Source organism: Tympanuchus pallidicinctus, unplaced genomic scaffold (genome assembly GCF_026119805.1).
Source record: "Tympanuchus pallidicinctus isolate F22 unplaced genomic scaffold, pur_lepc_1.0 scaffold8, whole genome shotgun sequence".
Taxonomy (NCBI): Eukaryota; Metazoa; Chordata; class Aves; order Galliformes; family Phasianidae; genus Tympanuchus; species Tympanuchus pallidicinctus.
In genome coordinates, this window is record NW_026294802.1 from 3882607 (window position 1) to 3901616 (window position 19010).

Sequence of the window (19010 nt, forward strand, 5' to 3'; positions counted from 1 at the left end):
CCACAGAAGAAAAAGTTTTTCAAGGAAGATGAAGAGTGAAAACAAACCAGCTACAAAAAGCATACATAACTTTCCCATAGTTAAAGAAACAGAAGAAACCACAACAATCTAATTCTGCCTATGCTGATATGGGGCACCTTGTTTACATAAGTTTCACTAGAGGTCCCACTTCTTTCTGCTTTGCTAAGCTTTAAGATTTAAATTTAATAGATCTCTCACCTACGTGAATTGCGACCAGAGTTTTGTAGCACTGCTGCTGGGTTAAGCTTCTCTGCTTCCATCTGTTTCACTGAAAACAAAGTGGCAGATTGCCCTTAATGTTGCCATTGAGTACCTACCGGTGCTTGAAGGCTTACTGACTATGCAGCAGGACACAAAGGATAATGGATTCCGATTACTTACTTGACAAAAGAGGAGAAGTGCGTAAGAGATTACATTTTCTCTCAAGCATCCAAATGAATAAAATAATTATAGCAGAACCCACCAAATTCCAAGGTAACCAAGATCTACACTCACATTTGTGAAAAGCTTAGTGGTTCACTATAGTAAGGAGAACAGTGATGCAATAACCTTTAGCTTTAGAAGATATATTTCAACTTCCCTATTGGCTTCAGTGAGAATCACTTTGAGATTAACAGCAGTTCCAGCATCCGTTTATTTGCAATCATTTAGTCTTAATATCTCAATTCTTCAGTTATTAGAAATCGGTATTTTTTCACATACCAGACTCACTGAACTTTCTACAGCTTAAATGTCAGAATCTTACTCAGTGAACATATCTAATTTAAATAAACACGTATATTTTAAGCTGAAAAATGGAAAAGGACAAAATAATGGGAATAGGATATTTTTTATGTTTATTTTCACTTTTTGTCCTCCTCTAAAAAAAGACATTTTAATGAAAAAAAAACCCCTAGGCTTACAGAGGAAAAAAGGAATGCATTTGTTCTGTGTTGCCCCAAACAGTAAATGCTACAGAAATTGAGTGTCCTCTGTGGGATTGGAGCTTATTTAAAACCTCAGAAGTAATTACAGGAAGAACGCTGGCAGCATTGCTGCAATTGCCTGATGGCCTGATACACCACGTGGCCCACAGACCACATAGTCCAGCTAAAAATGCTGAGAAGTTTTGAATTGGATCTGGAAAGCCAGGTGCAAGGTTAAGGTACTACTGATTTGTAGCACTGTTGACAAATACGAACTTGTTTCAAACTACAGAGAGAATTGTTTTTATGTATATACTTCCTCTGAAACTACAAATCACTCTACTCCTCTGGAGAACTGTCATTAGAACACAGGCATAACATAAGATTTCCACAATAACTCCAACAAATATTTCTGTAATTTCCAAGAACACATTTTGTGATGAGGTGGATGGACATTGAGGACACTGATACTGTTTGGTTCTGGATTTTTTTTTGCTGGTTCTGCTCATCATGGGTACACATAACACGAAAAAAATTGGTTTGGTGAAACTGTTTGCTGTATTTGAATTACGTTACGCATCATTTTGGGCCAAAAAATAAACTCTATGACAGTTAATCAGTTTCTTTTGGATCACTTTCAATTTCAACCTCTCCTACTCATACCTCCAGACAATACTACCTTACTGCTGGAAGGATTAACATTTTAGAAAATAAACAACCTTGGCTTTCACTGACTTCATTTTCACTTGTTTGTTTGTGTCTATTTTTCTTACCTGAGAGGCAGAAAAAGAACACGTGGACTTATCAATCATCTACCAATTACTTCAAGTGGCTTGCACACTGTGTAGGAAAACTGCAGCAGAGAAGGGTTAACACTGCATTTCCTAGGCTGGCATCTTGTTTTTAATAGTAGCCCTCACGTAGCTCTCAGCAGACTTTCCAACTCATATATGAAATAAAATAAGAATGCAATAAACAGTATAATGAAGCTACACAGCCTGGTTAATCTCTGATCACCATCTATGCTCTCTATCAAATCAAACATTATCTGCCAGAAAAATGGGATTATTCATGTAAGTAAATACTGCTGTAATAAATATTCAGAAGACCACTCAAAGTCATGTGAGTGATCAAGACTTTTTTGAGCACTTAATTTTGAAATAAATTATATGTTCTATTGTAACAATCCTTTTGTAATATGCTTAATTATTTCTAAAGGAAAAAAAAAAGATTATAGTGAATTATTCTTGGATAAGTGATAATCTTTCTGTTGTGTGCCAGCAGGATCAAGGATTCAAATTTGAAGTACCATCTACATTGTGTAAGTCTGCAACATCTGAATTACGGAGTTAGCAGTAACTTCAATGAGCAAGGAAAGGCATAATTTAGGAAAGATTTGTTAGACAAGTTCCCAGGTCTACAGGAACAGGTTGAAAAATGCACCAATTGGAACTCAGCAACCCTGAAGTAGATAGATGACTTTGGAGAATCTTCTGTTCCTTCTGTCCATAACAAAAGTCCTGCCCAGACAAAAAAAAAAAAGAAAAAAAAGAAAAAAAAAGTCTCTTCTCTATAGGCAGACACAGTGTCTGTTCCCCTTCCCTATAAGTGCAGTGTCTGCTGCTGCAGTTTTGGCAATTGCATGAACCCAGCCACAGATTAGAATGTTTGTACTCGGTTATTTTCACACACTGCCAAAATTTGCTGACAACACCAGGAGAAAAAAGGGAAAGGAAAACTGGTGATTTTCAACAGTTTATAACTCAGCTCAGCCTAAGCAGGTTTTTATGGGACAAAGAACAGAGATTTCTCTGTAGACAGCACTTTATTCCTGCCTAATTTGAAATATTTGCTGTGAATGATGGAAACATTAGAACTTCTTAAAGAAAACATAACAAAACAAAAATTCTAGCAGTTCGCTGGCTTTTTTTTTTTTTTTTTTTTTTTACAGTAGATCATGTTTGTTGAAATAAATGGAGAGACTATTATCTACCTCTCCTATAATTATTTACAATAAGATACTTCTTAAAGAAAATGAAAATATTAGACTTAAAAGGCAGAGAGGTTCAAAATACGTAGTATTTCTTTAAGCAGTGAAATTTCCTCCTTGGAATAATTCACTTTTCTGCCATGCTAGTGCCACAGTATTCCCTAAAGAGTGTGGAACAATCTTCTCAGGATTACAGCGTCAGTAGCAAACGCAAGTTCTACTCTAAGACATGCTATTTTAAATACATATCACTAACAAAATATCTAACAACTTCCTGTAACAACTCCAAGGTAGCTTTCTGGAGTCCTTCCTCCATTTTAACACCTTCTTTCAGTCCATATCTAGAATCTACTGAAGTAGAATTTCTTAAGCTTTTTTTCTGTATATTCCCCTCATCCCCCCCTGCTCTGTTAGCTTTCTGTAGGGCCCAGGCTATTAAATGTAAACCTCTATCAAATAGCAAATTTAAGCACTGTTGTTTTGAATATCTGAAACCTTTTGCACAGAAGTGTGCCCTACAATTTGGGGAACAATGCTGCTTTACAGTGTCAATGAACTGTAGCTGCACAACTATTGCTTTCTGTTAAAATATCAAACCAGCAGCTCAGCTGCTTCAAAAAATTTACTAAAGATTCCGTTAGTGTTATTTTTGGATTGAAATAGTAGAAAACATTTTTAAAAGCACTAGAAAATTCTGCAAAACTAGAAAACATCTGAGAAGAGTGCTTTTCAAAAAAGACATGGGCTGGGAAAGTGTGCAACAAAGAATATACTGGAGTATTTTCAAATAAGATATTTAATTGACTGGGAGTCCTCAGTAGAGACATGTTTGCAGCAAAGACTCATGGCGAGGGTGAGTTTTTGAAGTTTGGATGCATTTGGCAGCTTTATAGAACTTTCAGACAGCCCAGCTACGTCTAAAACACGTTCAGCTAGTTAACTATACAAGTGTAATGTTTTTTCCATCTTTCTGTCCATGTGCTGACAGCATTACCATTCTCTCCAGTGTTCTTCTTCCTTCTTTGGCACAATGGATCTACCAGTTAATGCAGTTCCCGATACTTAATTTCAATACAATGGCTTTCCAACAATAACTTACTTAGGTAAGAGAGGTCATCATTTAAAAGAAGTGAGTAGTTATACTGAAAGTGTGAAAGCCTCACAATTCAAAATACATTTCAGGATATATTGTACAATACGTGTATATTTTAATGAGGAGGTTTGGCAGAGCAGTTTGGCAGAAGAAAGTACTGCCAAGTGATTGGATATGGGATATATCTCCAGTTGGTTTGGATTCCCATATCACCTTAAGAGCTATTGTTCCCATCCCCCAGTACACCAGCATTCAAGCCAGTCAAATTTATAGCTCAATAAATTTTTTTTATTAAAAATAAAAAGTGTGGCTTTTAAGTACTGCAGTCTTCCAACGTCTTTGTGCCAGGTCTAGATCAGAGTGTAGTAGCTTAATACGAAGCTAGAGAAGCTTGGCCCACTTTGCAGAGCACTCCTAATTTAAGAGTTTCAAGACTTAAGCCACATCTCTTTGCATTTTATAACAGCTGCTTTTCTATCCTTTCACTGAAAAAAAAAAAAAATAATGAAGAAAAGGAAAGAAAAAGAAAGGAAAGAAGATAGCACAGAAAAGTTAAATAAATAAATAATGGCTCACAAAACCACAGTGGAGGAACCACTGCTGGTCCTGCCAATAAAAACGTTCCTTCTCTTCAGGGCTGGCTAAACAACTGAAAGTGTTTCTAATGAACTGCTGGCAGCACTATCCATCATTGCACTAAATGGATTCCCGTCTCCCTAAACTAAGGATAACTATTCATCTATAATGCACAGTCAGAAATTAGGAAGTATTTAAGCCTTAGAAGTCTATTTCCTCACTTCTCCCCACCTCAAAGCTTGGTTTTATTCAGATCCCCTTATGTAAAGATGACAAGAGAAGTCTGATAGAGAAATTAAGTCTCTGTTCCAGTGCTAATGAATCATTCACATGAGTCTGAAAAATACTTTAGCAGACCAGACATCTGCAGTCTCATTTCAGCATTACAACTATTTGGAATTATGTTTGCCTCATCCCTCTCTCCTTTTTAACATTTGTTACACTGACTGGTGTCTTGCCTTAAAGTGGATAACAAGAAATTCAAGGTAAGATGGCACATTCACTTCTGAAGACTTGATTGATTATATAGATACGTATCTACAGAGGCAAATTAATAGCTGTCTTTAAATCATCAGAGATCAGTGAAGAATTCATAAATATCAATAAAACATGCCTACAAATAATGGAAATAACCACTCACTTCATCTCCAGGACCTCCTCCAAATGTTTTCTTCTTTCTGCTCGTAGGTTGGTCAAATGGGTTTCCTTCTCAGCCAAAGACTGTTGTGTAGAAGACAATTTTGCTTTCATCGACTCCAGCTCCTGCTTAACCTTCTCCATGGCCATCATCAGCTCTTCTACCTAAAACATTTTTGAGGAAGGCAGGAGAAAAAAATAGCACAGTGTGACTGACTGGAACTTACTAAAGGTCCCAACAAAGTTAGAGTTCTAAGATTACCAGTGCAAGTACACTGCATAACACTGTAGACCAGAAGCATCATCATCTACTGCTGTGTAAAGTATATCTACATGTTTTGGAAGCAGCATTATAAAATGTGAATTAATATGGTCTGGTCACTGAAACATTACTTTTGAAATATCAAACTACAAATCTTCAATTCTTCAGTATTTCTATTTTAGAGAACGTAACACAAGGAAAAATAGATGGTCAATTGGCATTAAATTAGCTTAGGAAAATGCTAAGTATTAAATAGAGCACATTGATAATTTAACATGAAAACTTCTTCTCTAAAGAGAAGCAACATATTTACTCTAAGAATGAAGTTAAGAATATTTCTCAAACAAGGAGAGGACTGGGTTTCCATGAAAATGTAAGTAAGGCTACTTCCCCCAAAACATCTGTTGAACAATGATTATAGCCATATTTGGTGATTCAGAAACAAAAGCACCTTCAAAGATGGTAGACAGTTATAGAAGAGTAATGCTTACATCTCTAGGCTACTACAAAATTACTTGGTTCAAAGGGTCAGAATTAAGATGACTGTAAATTCTAGAATATATAATGCACAAGTGACTCTAGTTACATTTTGTGTACTAGCAGTGGGTTTTGTCTCTGATAGAATTTGCCACTTAAACTTGCAAAACCATAATAAATAAATCAGTATAGCTATATGTATGGTGCATCACTTGCTGTCTAGGTGCTAGATAATGTAAGGTGTACAGCATATCATCACTTGCTTTAATAAATCAAGTATTCTGAGAGGTAGAGCTATTGGCTCAGGACAAACAAGGATAACAAGATTGTTTTTCACCTTCAGTAATAGATACAGCAAGAAATGTTGCAATTCAGAAAGACCAATTTATAAAATCTACCATAGTCATTGTGCAGTGCTTACTGCAAAATGCCTATTTCCATTCGAATGCAGCTGACAATGAAAATTCTTCTTGTATCCAGCAAATAAAGAACAATTTAAGATATGAGATTATCAAAAACTATTCAAAATGTACAATCAACAATTCATTCAGCAATCAACAGATCAAAGCAGAATTTCAGTGACACATACTTCAAACTGGCTAGGACGTGTAAAATAACCAAGCTTTTCCTCTTGCATTAGTGTACAAAATAAGACCAGAACCTCTGACAGTTTTTAAAATAAACAAAGAAAAAGCCCCATAGAAGAAAACAGAGAAAAGTCAGAAAAGAATGTAAAAAACTGCAGAAATAATGAACGGAAAAAAATACTTCTAGGAAGAAAACTGATACCTAGAAAGAAAATAACAGCGATATGTTGGGCAAGTGAATATGTACCAGTATATCAGCTTCTACTTCCTTTGGTTGGATCATACATAAACATTTTTCTTTAAATCAAGGAGAAAAGAGGCATGCCAACTGCAAAATCCTCTGCTTCTAACAAAAAAACAACCTCAAACAAACAAGTCCCCAGCCAACGGCAACAATCTGAAAGGCTTGTGTCAATCTGTCAGTTGCCAAGATAAAACAGTCTTTGAAGCAACTTTTCCATAATGAAGTCTGAAAGACTTTTGCTGTCCATCATTCCATTCCCAGCCATAAAATTTGTGATACTAATAACGAAGGATTGATTCGCTTGATGCAGATCTGTAGTGTAACAGCTCTGCGCTATTCCAACACAGAAAGGCTGGAGGTCGATAGCTGGGGCTGTCAGTGCTGGGCGGCAAGATTAAAGTCTGCAGCAAAGTATGAACTTACATGAACTGGAGTGCTGACTACCACATGTATTCTTTTTCTAATCACTCCATTTGGTAATTTCGTTCATTCTAAGGCTCTAGTCTATGTTTCCAAAGGTTAACAGAAAATTGATCTAATCACATATAGGGAATGGATAGAATGTGAATGGCTTTTACATGACATCAACGTGTAGTCATCTGAAGTGTCATTGCTTTCCATTCTGTCTAGAAGGCAGTGTGCATCAAAGACAAAATTCATGGAAGTAGTATTGCTCATACTTAAAGACTTTATTACTTGGATTCATCAAGCTATAGATATTCCATGAGAGTATTTCCATTAAACTTGTACAAAACAAAGCATTTTACATGCCAAGCTATGAATCCTAGTGCAGATCTGTCTATATTTCTCTGTAAGCAGTCCTAGAAGAAATGATAAAGAAATATTCACTAGAAGCACATTCCTTGCAATGGATGTCCTTGCAATGGCTGTCCAATTTATCCTACATGAGAAACTTCAAATCTGTCTTTGATTTTTTGCTCTGAGTGCAGCTAATTATATAACAAAAAGTATTTGCCAAGAACCAGAATTTTCTGAGGCATGCCGTTGACTTTTCGGCTACAAGGATGGAGTAGAGTCAGGAGGCCAAGGTGTGTTCAAGGGATGTTAGGACACCACTCTCAGACATAGGGTCTAATTTCTGAGTAGTGCTTTGTGAAGCCAGGAGTTGGATTCCATGATCCTTATGGGTCCTTCCCAACTATGAACATTCTATGATTCTGTGATTTTCAGTAAGCTTGTGCCCTATCACTAGAATTATTTCAATTCAGAATGCACAGAATGCACTTTCGCTTCTCATTTCTCTTTCCTTGAATGACAGTTTACAGGCAGAAACGGCAATATGGCAAAAAAAGCAAAATGCTACACACTGGAAAAACATTTGCAGTATCAGAGGACCTCTTTCTGGATAGTAAGATAGAAAAACTTCATTGGGACCCACATACTCCACTTTTGTATGCTATACGCATACAAATGAAGAGGAAAAAGCTGAAGAATGTTCTCTTACTGCAAAGGAAAAATTTCCAGTCTTAAATGACAGGACATGAATGAACGAATAGTTCAAATGTATATGGAGTTTCAATCTTGCAGACGGTCCACGCTATCTGTTAGTCTTGGTATTTCTCTTTCCTTGTTGGTTTTTGTTGTTGTTGTTGTTTGTTTTGTTTTGTGTTGTTTTCGTCAAGTATTTGAACACTTTTATGAGCAAGTGAAAAAGGCTGCACACCAGTCTGTAATTAAAGGTTTCAAAGGGCATGGCAGAGAGACTCAGTATTACACAAAGATCTCTGCATACTCCTAAGCTGCAGATACATTACTTTTAGTTCTAGTGATACATGGGAAACTTATGCTTTAATGTTTAATTGCCGAAAACAGTCACATTTTTATCTTCCCAACTTAAAGAATTATATTCCTCTCAATATACATACAGGCACTGTGGGTTATGGGATAGCTCTTTGTATTCATGGCTGTATCTTAAATGTTCCAGGCAGAATACAAAAAGATGGAATTCTAGAGAATAAAGATACAAGTACCTGCATGAGCAATTTATTTTCAATGAGCATTGTATAAATCAATCACTAGAGATCTTATCTTCAAAACCGCCTCAGCAAGCTAACTTCTATTTAAAATTATTGGCTTTCTGAACATAGATCTTTCTTGTATAAACAACAGATTAGTATTATGAGTTAAAATGTACCAGAAATCTGTTCTGTCCAAAATGAATTAAACCAAAACTAAAGGTCTTGCAATTACAATTCAGTATTAAGAGTACTACAAGTACTGGAAAAAAAATAATAAATTGACATTTCCCATAACGTGGTACTCGGCCTCTCAGAGGACTCTCTTCTACTTTTTTTCAGATCCTGAGTTTTTAAACTATTTTTCACTTCACTGTGTACACTGCTGAAATGATAAAAGGGGGCAAATTTCTGCATTATCTTTTACTGAACTGACTAAAATGCAGGACAGAGAGGAGAAAGAAACAGACCCACGAAAAAAAGACAAAGACGAGTTCTGGCTCCATGTAAACTTGTTTGGATCCCAGAAAATTTTCCCAGAACAGATGTTAAGACATGGAAAAAGCACAGGCCAGGCTTGGGACTTAAGTATGTAATTTAACTGCCTCAAGTAACATATTACAGGGAGAAAGCATTGAGTCTGACATAACCTGGAATGCCAGCAGGACCAGATGGTTTGCTTAAATCACAAGCTAATAAACCTTTACACAAAATAAGAAGGAAATGAATTACGGTTTCATCACAGCCCCATTTCTGCTAAAGCAGTAGGGCTTTAGGTACTCCTGAAGACTATATCCAAGACACTTAACTATATCCAAGACACTTCGTGGCTATTCTGAACTGGGGGGACAACCTCCAAATTCTTGTAGGTATTGAGAAAGCTTATGGGTGTAGCTTTTTGAGGGCTAAAAATATCAGAAGAGAATGAGAGAAATAAGTACGCAGTAGCAGGAAATATCTTATTTTTCAGTAAGATTAGAACATAATTTCTGGTTTGTAAGGTAAGGATAGCCCTCAGCTGAAAGACATGTTGAAAGCTCTGCCATGCTGCCAGCAGTGGCTCTGCCCTTACCACACGTGCAGCAGCTTTGGCTCTGTGTCAGGCTCTTCTTATTCACTCCCAGTGCATGAGCATGTACATGCTGGAAGGTGCACAGAGGAAAGGCTTTTATGATGATGTTGTCACATTGTCACTAATCCTCTCATTGCACATACACAAGGGGTTAAGATGCTTTACCTTCGCTTTTATTCTGTTGGCATTGTAAAGATATCATAAGGTGAACAGACACTCATCATTTAAAGAGAGTGTTTCTCCCTACACTGCATGTATCTCCCCTGTGCAGCTGCTCCACTTGTTCTGCATGGTCACTGTTAACGAAAGTTGCCATGAGATTCTACACAGACAAGAGAAAAAAAAAAAAAAAAAAAAAAAAGTTTGTTGAACACCAGAATTCCTCAGCTGAAATCCTGCCTAAAGAAACTTGGAAATAAACACAGCAGGATGTTGTGCAACAGTTATGGTGTTTCTACACACCATATTTATGTCCGTTCCAAAAAGGATGCCAGATTTGCAGCACCCCTTTTGCCAAGGCCAACTGAGCACAACACTAGAGGGCTGTGGCAGACTTCACACATGAAGATTTTAGAGGCGTTTTCCTTTGTACATAATACAAAGGGAGGTTAGCATCAAAACTCAGACAATGGCTGGTAAGTTATCAGTTGTCTAGGGACAAGGCAGGATATTCTGATTATATGTAATACACAGCAAATATTTTGGGAATAAACTATATACGAAAAATTTTAGAGATGAACTGTGTTTCTTTACATTAATGTGCAGTATTCTTAAACCTTTAAGTCACTGATGAGTCTAAACAAGGAAGCACACTAGTAATTAGATTGACCAGAATATATCTGTCATTAAAATGTTATTCCTGCAAACCCACAGAAGCAGAAACATGGGAGCTCTGTTAAGGAATACACTCCTAGAGCACCATCCGGAATGAATTCTGCTCATACTCTGAGAGCACTGTGCTCTTGGTATGAGCGAGGAGGAATCAAAACTCAAAGATGTTTGGGAAAGAGAAAAGTCTGTTGAGCTGCCAGACCTCAGGCCTGAAGAAGTCACAGCTGCGTCCTTTTAGGATGTTTGGAGGTACCTGTGACAGTTGTATGTCCTAAATGAAGGCCATAAGCCATACAAATAAGCAATGGCCTGATGTTGGGACAAGAGCTCTTAAGAAAGAAGCAATAATCATCTCTACTTTACACACACAGACACAAATCAAGTCAGGTTAAGGGGAAAAAAAAAAAGTGAAAGATTACAGTCTGATTTCCAGTAAGGACAGAAACCTGTTGCAATCTTTGATATCTGAAGGCTACAGCAAATTAAAGTTTTACTTCTGTATTTTCCTCAACTGGAACCTTTATCCAGTGTAGAATTCTATGCATTTTAACCTTTGCAACCAAATCAAAGGATCTGTGCGGGCTGCCCTACAAGTAATGCCTCCTTTTTTATTATGTTAGCCTGTGATATCAGGGGTGGACATTGGTGGTATGGCAGAAGAGGTTCAACCTTCCCACTAGTATTCTGTTACATTTTGTTGCCGAGTGACAGATGGCAGCAGAGGGGCAGCCTGACACTGAAGTGCATATGAAGCAAAGGTGCGTCACTGAATTCCTCCATGCAGAAAAAATGGCACCCACTGACATTCACTGATACTTGCTGAGATCAAACAGTGGATGTGAGCACAGTGAGACAGTGGATGGTGCATTTCAGTAGTGGCGACAGCGAGAGTGGGTCGCCTTCACCGGTGCAGATTTTGAGGAGTGCAGCATGCATGCTCTTGTCATCACTGATGAAAATGCATAGCTAATGCTGGTGGCTATTCTGAAGAATGGTGTTTTGTAGCTGAGAATTTGACCTATCAAATAGTGTTATTGTTCTTTTAATATCTGTTGCAGTTTCCACAGAAATAAATAGGAAGCATTACTTTCAGAATAACCAATATATGTGGATTTATGTGAATCTACAATCATAGGAAACTGTCTTGTGTTTATCTTCTATAACTAGCAATGAAGCTCTCAAGCCCCTTAGGGACACAGCAGCAATCACTTCGTCTAGAAATAACATACAGTATTGCAAAAAAATTGAATTTTGATCATCATTTAAAAAGACTATAGTTATAGAGAGTAGAATTTAGCATACTTAGCACATTCTGTGCAACTCTGCACAAGCATTTAGCACCATTTGTTACAGAAGAGAAGGCACCAGGGAGACCTTATTGCAGCCTTCTAGTACTTGAAGGAAGCTTATAAACAGGAAGAGGATTGACTTTTTCCATGGTCTGACAGTGGTACGAGAAGGGAGGATGGCTTTAATCTAAAACAGGGTGGATTATGGTTAGATGTTCGGCAGGAATTCTTTACTTAGAGGGTGGTGAAGCCGTGGCACCGCTGCCCAGAGAAGCTGTGGTGCCCCATCCATGGAGCCCTGGGCAGCCTGAGCTGCTGGGTGGCAGCCCTGCCCATGGCAGGGGTTGGGACTGGGTGGGCTTAGAGATCCCCTCCAACCTAATCCACTCCACAATACTATAATGCAAACAACCTCTTTAGAAAAGTGGCTGATGCATGATACTGCATCCACAGGTATAAACAAGGACCTCTTCAAAACAACTTGGCCTATATTTGATTACATCTAATCTGTCAACTGCTGTTAAGGTAACAGTTAAGGTAAGCAGTAACAGAGCCAAAGGAAGTCTTTCAGCTCAGATTAATTATCCAAGGATGTAAGCAGTTTTTCACAGGGATTCTGCAAACCACACTGGTTTTAATGTTGCTGCATTTTAGACAGTTCCATAGAATCATACAATTGCTCAGGTTGGAAAAGACCCTGAAGGTCATCAAGTCCAACCGCAACCTAACCGTACTACCATGCTACCCTAACAGCACTCCGCTAAATCATGTCCCTGAGCACCACGTCCAAATGGTTTTTAAATATATTTATCTTTTGTATTACTTAGGATAATAATAATAATTAAAAATAGTTATCAAATTATTATTATTATTAATATATCTTATATAATATTATTTATAATAATTTAATTGTTTCATATTATCTCGGATGTTACCGTGGCAGACTGAAGTTTAGACACAGCCTGATATTATTCAAATTTTCAACTAATATTATTCAACTTTAACATTCTTCTCAAAAGATGTTAAGGTTCATGAACAGTTACTATGTGAAAGCCCATCCACATACATGAAGGTTGCACATGTGGCTAAAATATAGCTGAAGAAGTGCAGTCTTGTTGGCAAGCTCAGGGAAGTTTCCACCTATTCTAACATGCGGAAGCATTGTAGTTAATAAACAGCAATGAGCAGAATCTAGCCACAACTGCAAAGTAATCCCACAGTTCTGAGCCAGCTGAACTAAGACTGAAATGCAGTGACGGCTTTGAAGGAATCTGATGATAAACAGCAGTACAGCAATGTCTAGAAGCTGTTGAGTCAACAGGAAATGTTTCATGAAGAATCTTCAATTTAATTAATCTGAAATCGGTCACTCTTCTGTATTTCGCTGTAAAAAAGAACAGTAAAGAAAGGAATACAATTTCTTCTCTTGCACTACATGTATTTTGATGAAGAATCAGTTGCCAAGAAAAAAAATCATATTTTTCTAATTTTTGCATTTAATCTACAATTCTAGTTTTTCTAAAGCCTTAATCTACATACTCTTGTATTATACTTGCACCCAAGCTCACAATTTAAGATCACGACTGGTACACGGAAAAGAAGTTCCAAATGGAAGAAGTACAAGCTTAGTTTTATGTAAATATTAAAGTTTTTGCTTGGGTCCTTACAAGCAAGAATTAATGTAAAATCTGCGTGATTTCCTCTTTCAAACCAGATTTGAAGGCAACTCAAGACTTTCATTCTTATATGAGCCAAACCAGATAAAGTAGAATCTGGAAGTAGGCACTTGAGAAAATACTATATCGGATAAAGAGGTACGAAGATGGAGTTTTTTCTCTATAATAAAAGAGATAATTTGAAATCAGTATTTATCTATTAAAAATAAAAACAAAAAAAATCTAAACAAAACCCTTGTAAGATCAGTGTTTGCACCAAATTTCCCCCAGTATTTCTCATTTCATTAAAAATATGACCTATAGCGAGAAATGCTCACTATACACTTCGAACAAAATTATCCTTTTAGGATCCCCAGTTCTCCTAAAAGTTCTCAAATTTTGCCCACTTTCCAACTTTGTGAAACAAGTTAAACAAAATTAAAGGATTCTGGGCTCCTTAGAAGCATTTTTGCCTGCAACATTAAAAAAAGATCTCTGTACCAAAATCATCTTTGTTTATCCTTTTCTATTTATTGCTATTTTCTCTTCATTCTTCTCCAGTGGAGAAGCAAATCCCTCAAGCCCCCCACATAGGTACAGCTGAACACAACTAAGACCAGAACAACAATTGTGCAGTTTCACCTCTTAGAAAGTATATTACTGAATAAAGAAGGAATTCCATGCTATCCTTGACATACTGAATCAACCCTTCCCTATAAGGGGTGTGACTTGACATAAAACTGGATATTTTTAAAGGAAGAGGCTACACAATCCATCAAAATACTCTGGGGAGAAGAAGAAAGTTAAAGGAGAGGCAGCACTTCTGAAATGACTGCCAACAGCTTTGTTACCATTTACACAGTGCATGGTCACCCTACCTAGCCAAAACCAAAATACACAAAAGGAGAAAAAAAATTCCAGACTTTGAAAAATGGCAAGAGTATATGTCAGGCTGACCACTGAGATTAAAAGCTCTTAAAACTATGTATATCAGAAGAAGAAATTCAAATCTAAGTTTCTATCACAGATTTCTGTTACTTCATTTGACTTAAATACACATATGACTTATATGTATATACACACACTCAAAAACCAGACTAAGTTTTGCAGAAAATATTCAAGAGAATTTCAGCCAAAGAGAACGCAGACTGCTTTGAGCAATCAGGGATAAGCTATGTCAGCAGCTTCACCCCCAAAACATAGCTTGGAATACTGCCTTGATTCCCAATCACTTGTTTATCAAATTTCTCAGTGAGAAATACAGAAAGACACCTAAGAATATGAGTTAAAAGCAAACTGTCCAGCATGTGTTACAGAAGAGCCAGAATTTTGACAGCAGTGCTCAAAAAACTACAGTGCTCAGAAAGCTCTACGTAGGTGGTTCATGAGAAACCCAGCTTCATATTGCCCACGTACAAGGGTCTATAGAAAGTAACTAATGTGTGAGACTTTGTGCACTGAAAATATCTTGAAGTACGTTTTAGAAAATATTTCATTACCTGTTCCAGTAACAGAATAGCACAGCAAAAGGGAGATGTATTTAAATTTTGCATTTTTAGAAAATACTAGATTATAATCAGTGCTGAATGTTAGGGTCCAATATAAACTAATTATGTTGTAAACGCATTTTCTATTTTTACAAGAAAAGGTGGTTAAAGTAATGTATTTTAGGAAGATAAAAGAACCAGAATGGCAGATTTATGGAAAAGGCAAGTGAGAAGTATCACCCAAAACTTGGCTAGACTTTCAGTATAGCAACTTATAGATAAACAGAAAAGACTCTAAGAGGCTGTACTCAATATTCAAATCTCTGCAGCCATTGTACTTACAGTAGTGAAATCCTGATGAACAGGAGATGGGGAAAAAGAGACAACTGGTACGAAGGCTCCAGCTATTTATGAGTTAGCAAACAGACATGGCATCTGAATTGTGCATACGTGACAGAGAATTTCAGAAGCCTTGTTGCAAATAATTTTTACATGTAACATGTGCATGAAATAAGATTAAGTCCCGCTGAAACAATTTAAAAAGATATTGGAAAGAACAAAGCAGTGTATGACAGCATATTAAAGCAATGTGTTACCATTAGAATATTCAGTATTTAATTTCTTCTCAAAAGGCTAGGCAGACACACCTGCCATGTACAATAAAAAGATAAATTGTATGAGCACAGATATAGCTATTTATAGGTGTTGGTTTATATACTTAAACTAAATTAAAATTTCCCACTGAGAACCATAACTTCAAACAAAGTTGATGGAAAGTGTCAAAATCAGACTAACTCAGATATTTTGAGTTGAAGTAGCTACTTAAAGAAAAAAGCAAAAAATCGTGGCTAGTCTTTCATTTGCGTATTTGCCATAGCGATTTAGGACAGGGAGTAGATGCTAAATGCACTGTATAGACTGAGACTGCACTTAAGTAGGAGTTGATATTAACAAGAGAACAGTTACACTGTTATGAGCAAAAATGCTACCTAAAATTCTGAAACTACAGCTCTGCAAACGTGAAGGGAACTGAAGATAGAAAATAACATGTTGCAGTCAGGCTCTGCACCATCACGCCCCTAAAAATAGCAGCCTACTGTAAAAACCAGAATTCAACAACAGCTTTAGGTAAAAACACTTTGGTAATAATACTCATACAATCTCAGTAGAAAATAATACTAAGAATTTCCTGTGTCCTGCTCCCACAGTTCCATGCTTCCTCTGGTGTGCCTTTGTCCTGTGCTGGGGGACATGGACCAGATTAGCACTGATTCATTGGTTCAGACTGGTTCATGTGAAAATACTCATTCAAAAAAAAAAAAAAAAAAAAGAAGAAAAAAAAAGAAAATTATAATAATAATTTAGGTAACTTCATTTCACAGCATGGCCTCAGAAGACTTAGGCTGGTAAAACTGAAGGGATGTTCACAGAAGTATAAAAAAAAAAAAAGGATAAAAGTGAGCAAAGAGAAAGAGGGCAGTTGCTAATTTCTTGTCTCTGTGAACTACAAACTATGCCCTTCAGTAATTAAGGCTTTAAGTGCAAGTAATTGTAATATTGTTTTTCCTGAGACAAGGACCAATGCTACTTATTACTGATTGAAGTTGAATTACAAATCTGAACTTCTGCTTCACTTTACCCCACAGAAAGAGCCATGTCTTTTCATGAAGACAATCTTCTCAAGCACTGTTCTTGGAATGGTCCTCATTGTGATTAAATTGATATGGAAGTTAAACTCCTGTCTTCTACTACAACCTTTCAGAAAGTATTTATTAAAAAAAATATAGAGGTCTCCACATACTTTCAGATGTACAATGTAATATGTTGAACTAAGGCATTCAGCCGCAGTCCATAACTGTAATTTACATAACATTTACATACAGGATTCAACACGTGGAACAACAAAACCAGATGAATGTGTTGGAAATCAAGAACTTGTTGAAGAACATTCAAGCCTTTATATGTAAGAAGATTTATCAGCTGGAGAAATCTTGCAATATAGAAAATGAGTGTTAACACTCTTAACACACTGCCATAGTTAACACACATTGCCAGGATATTATCAAACATTGAAACAGTGCAAAGTCTTAGTCTGAAATGGGTATCTGAGAACTATGAAATCCTAGGTAGCTTCATGGACAGTGAAATTCACAAGCAAAGCTTGTTAAATAGCAGAAAATCACATTATCAAGAAATGATAGAGGGTAGGATTACACAACACAGGGCTACAGAAACAACAATACATAATGGGGCAGAGGTACACATAGATGAGATGTCCCCATACCTTGAACCACTTAAAGCCAAAATGGTTGACCTCATGCATTGATTCATTAAACAGCTTCAGACAGGCAGTGAAGTGGTAGAGAACAAGATAAACAGAAGAGAGGAAATAAAAAGCATGCAATTAAAAGAAAATTATAATCATTTTGCACAATATTAAAATTTCCAACTCACGCATACAATTTGTATTTGGCCTAAGAATGATATAATCACCTGCAAAGATCAAAAGATTAATATCCTTCACAAAAACAAAGCCTTGCATTTGTAAAACTGCAAAGCTACCGAAGGGCTTCTGTCATAACACTAGAGAATATAGAGCAAAGCAGGCATTCTCTTAAGTAATCAAAGAAATGAAAAATAATTGAAGGAATGTATCCCCCTCGCATTTGAGGTGATAACCAGCTACTTGCCATCACTCCATGACTTGACTATATCTAATAAAGAACAACAACTGGGCAAACTATTGGGCACGGTGGGGCAAAACAGCTATCTTGTGGCTGGAACAAGACCCTCTGGTTGCTTTTCTGTGTGACATCCTGTTGGTCATTACAGTGTATAAAGTATGATGTGCCACAGAGAGCAGTTTAGTTATTCTGCTGGACTAAGACACAGCTGTCATAATCAATGATGGTGTGACCTAGAGGTCTTCCTCTTCTGATCCCAGTGGTTTCAAATCCATCCTTCTTCCTCCTCACTTCCATACAAACTACTACATTCAAATTCATTTCCTGTTTAAGATGCTGTTACCCATCATATTCCTGAAATCTTTTCCCACAATTCATACTTCTCTTGGCTTTTCTCCTCACCTCTCAACCTCTCTCAGTGATCCTTATGGCTTACTGGCCCTCCAACAGCACATTTCCATCACCTTGCCTCATCATACAGATTGTACTGCCATTCAATCTATTTACAGTTATTTCATCAAGCTCTTTTCATCAAGCTCTTACCATATGATCTCACTGTTTGCCTCTCATAAGGCTTTGCTGGTGAATGTTTTCAAAAACCATAATGGAAATTTGTAGATATTCCCTAAGCACTAATCACTTTCCATATTTTAGTTTTAGGATGTCTCAGGTACAAATAAGATTCCACTTCTACAACAGTTTCCTATTTTACTAACTCAGACTTAACTCTTGTCCTCTCCATAATAAGCTTGCTTACAGCAGATAGACAACCACAAGGACTTCATGCTAATGGGCTGAGTCCTCCTTTCTATCCTGCAACTGAAAGTTTCCTTGCTATTTCATTTCTTTTCATCTAGGACAGAACCTTCATATTTTTGTTAATCTTGACAGTACCTTTGACTCAGATGTCCTTCTACTCCTTGTGCAAAGGTTATTTTGAAACATTTGCAGAATTTCTTTTATGGAATATCTCTAATGTAAGACTTTTCTGGTTGTCTCTCTATTGCTAAAAGTTCTTTGGTTAGGTGTATTTTGTGTCTGAATGTACAAAAATCTTCCTTCTGCAGATTGTGGCAATTTGTGCAGGAAAGTCCTCTGTAGCTTTGATGTTATTGTGGATAGTGTTAATGCTATTAGCACGTTTCTTTACTAGCAAATCAAATATAAGCCAGCAATCACATGCAAACTGTGCTCCACTCATCCTTCACCTTAACTACTGAGGTGA

At 36.8% G+C, this 19010-nt stretch overlaps 2 protein-coding genes across 9 annotated transcripts in view; one reads left to right on the forward strand and one right to left on the reverse strand.

Annotated features, from left to right (window-relative positions):
* NINJ2 (ninjurin 2) overlaps window positions 1–19010 on the forward strand; it is a 508566-nt gene that overhangs the window by 130022 nt on the left and 359534 nt on the right. The gene's annotated exons all lie outside the window — the stretch shown is intronic.
* The window catches only part of ERC1 (ELKS/RAB6-interacting/CAST family member 1), a 292584-nt gene that overhangs the window by 100928 nt on the left and 172646 nt on the right, over window positions 1–19010 (reverse strand). For all 8 annotated transcript variants that reach the window (XM_052667563.1, XM_052667564.1, XM_052667567.1 and 5 more), the window contains one exon: window positions 5226–5386. In XM_052667563.1, the coding sequence (XP_052523523.1) occupies window positions 5226–5386 (161 nt within the window). The remainder of the gene's footprint in view (window positions 1–5225; window positions 5387–19010) is intronic.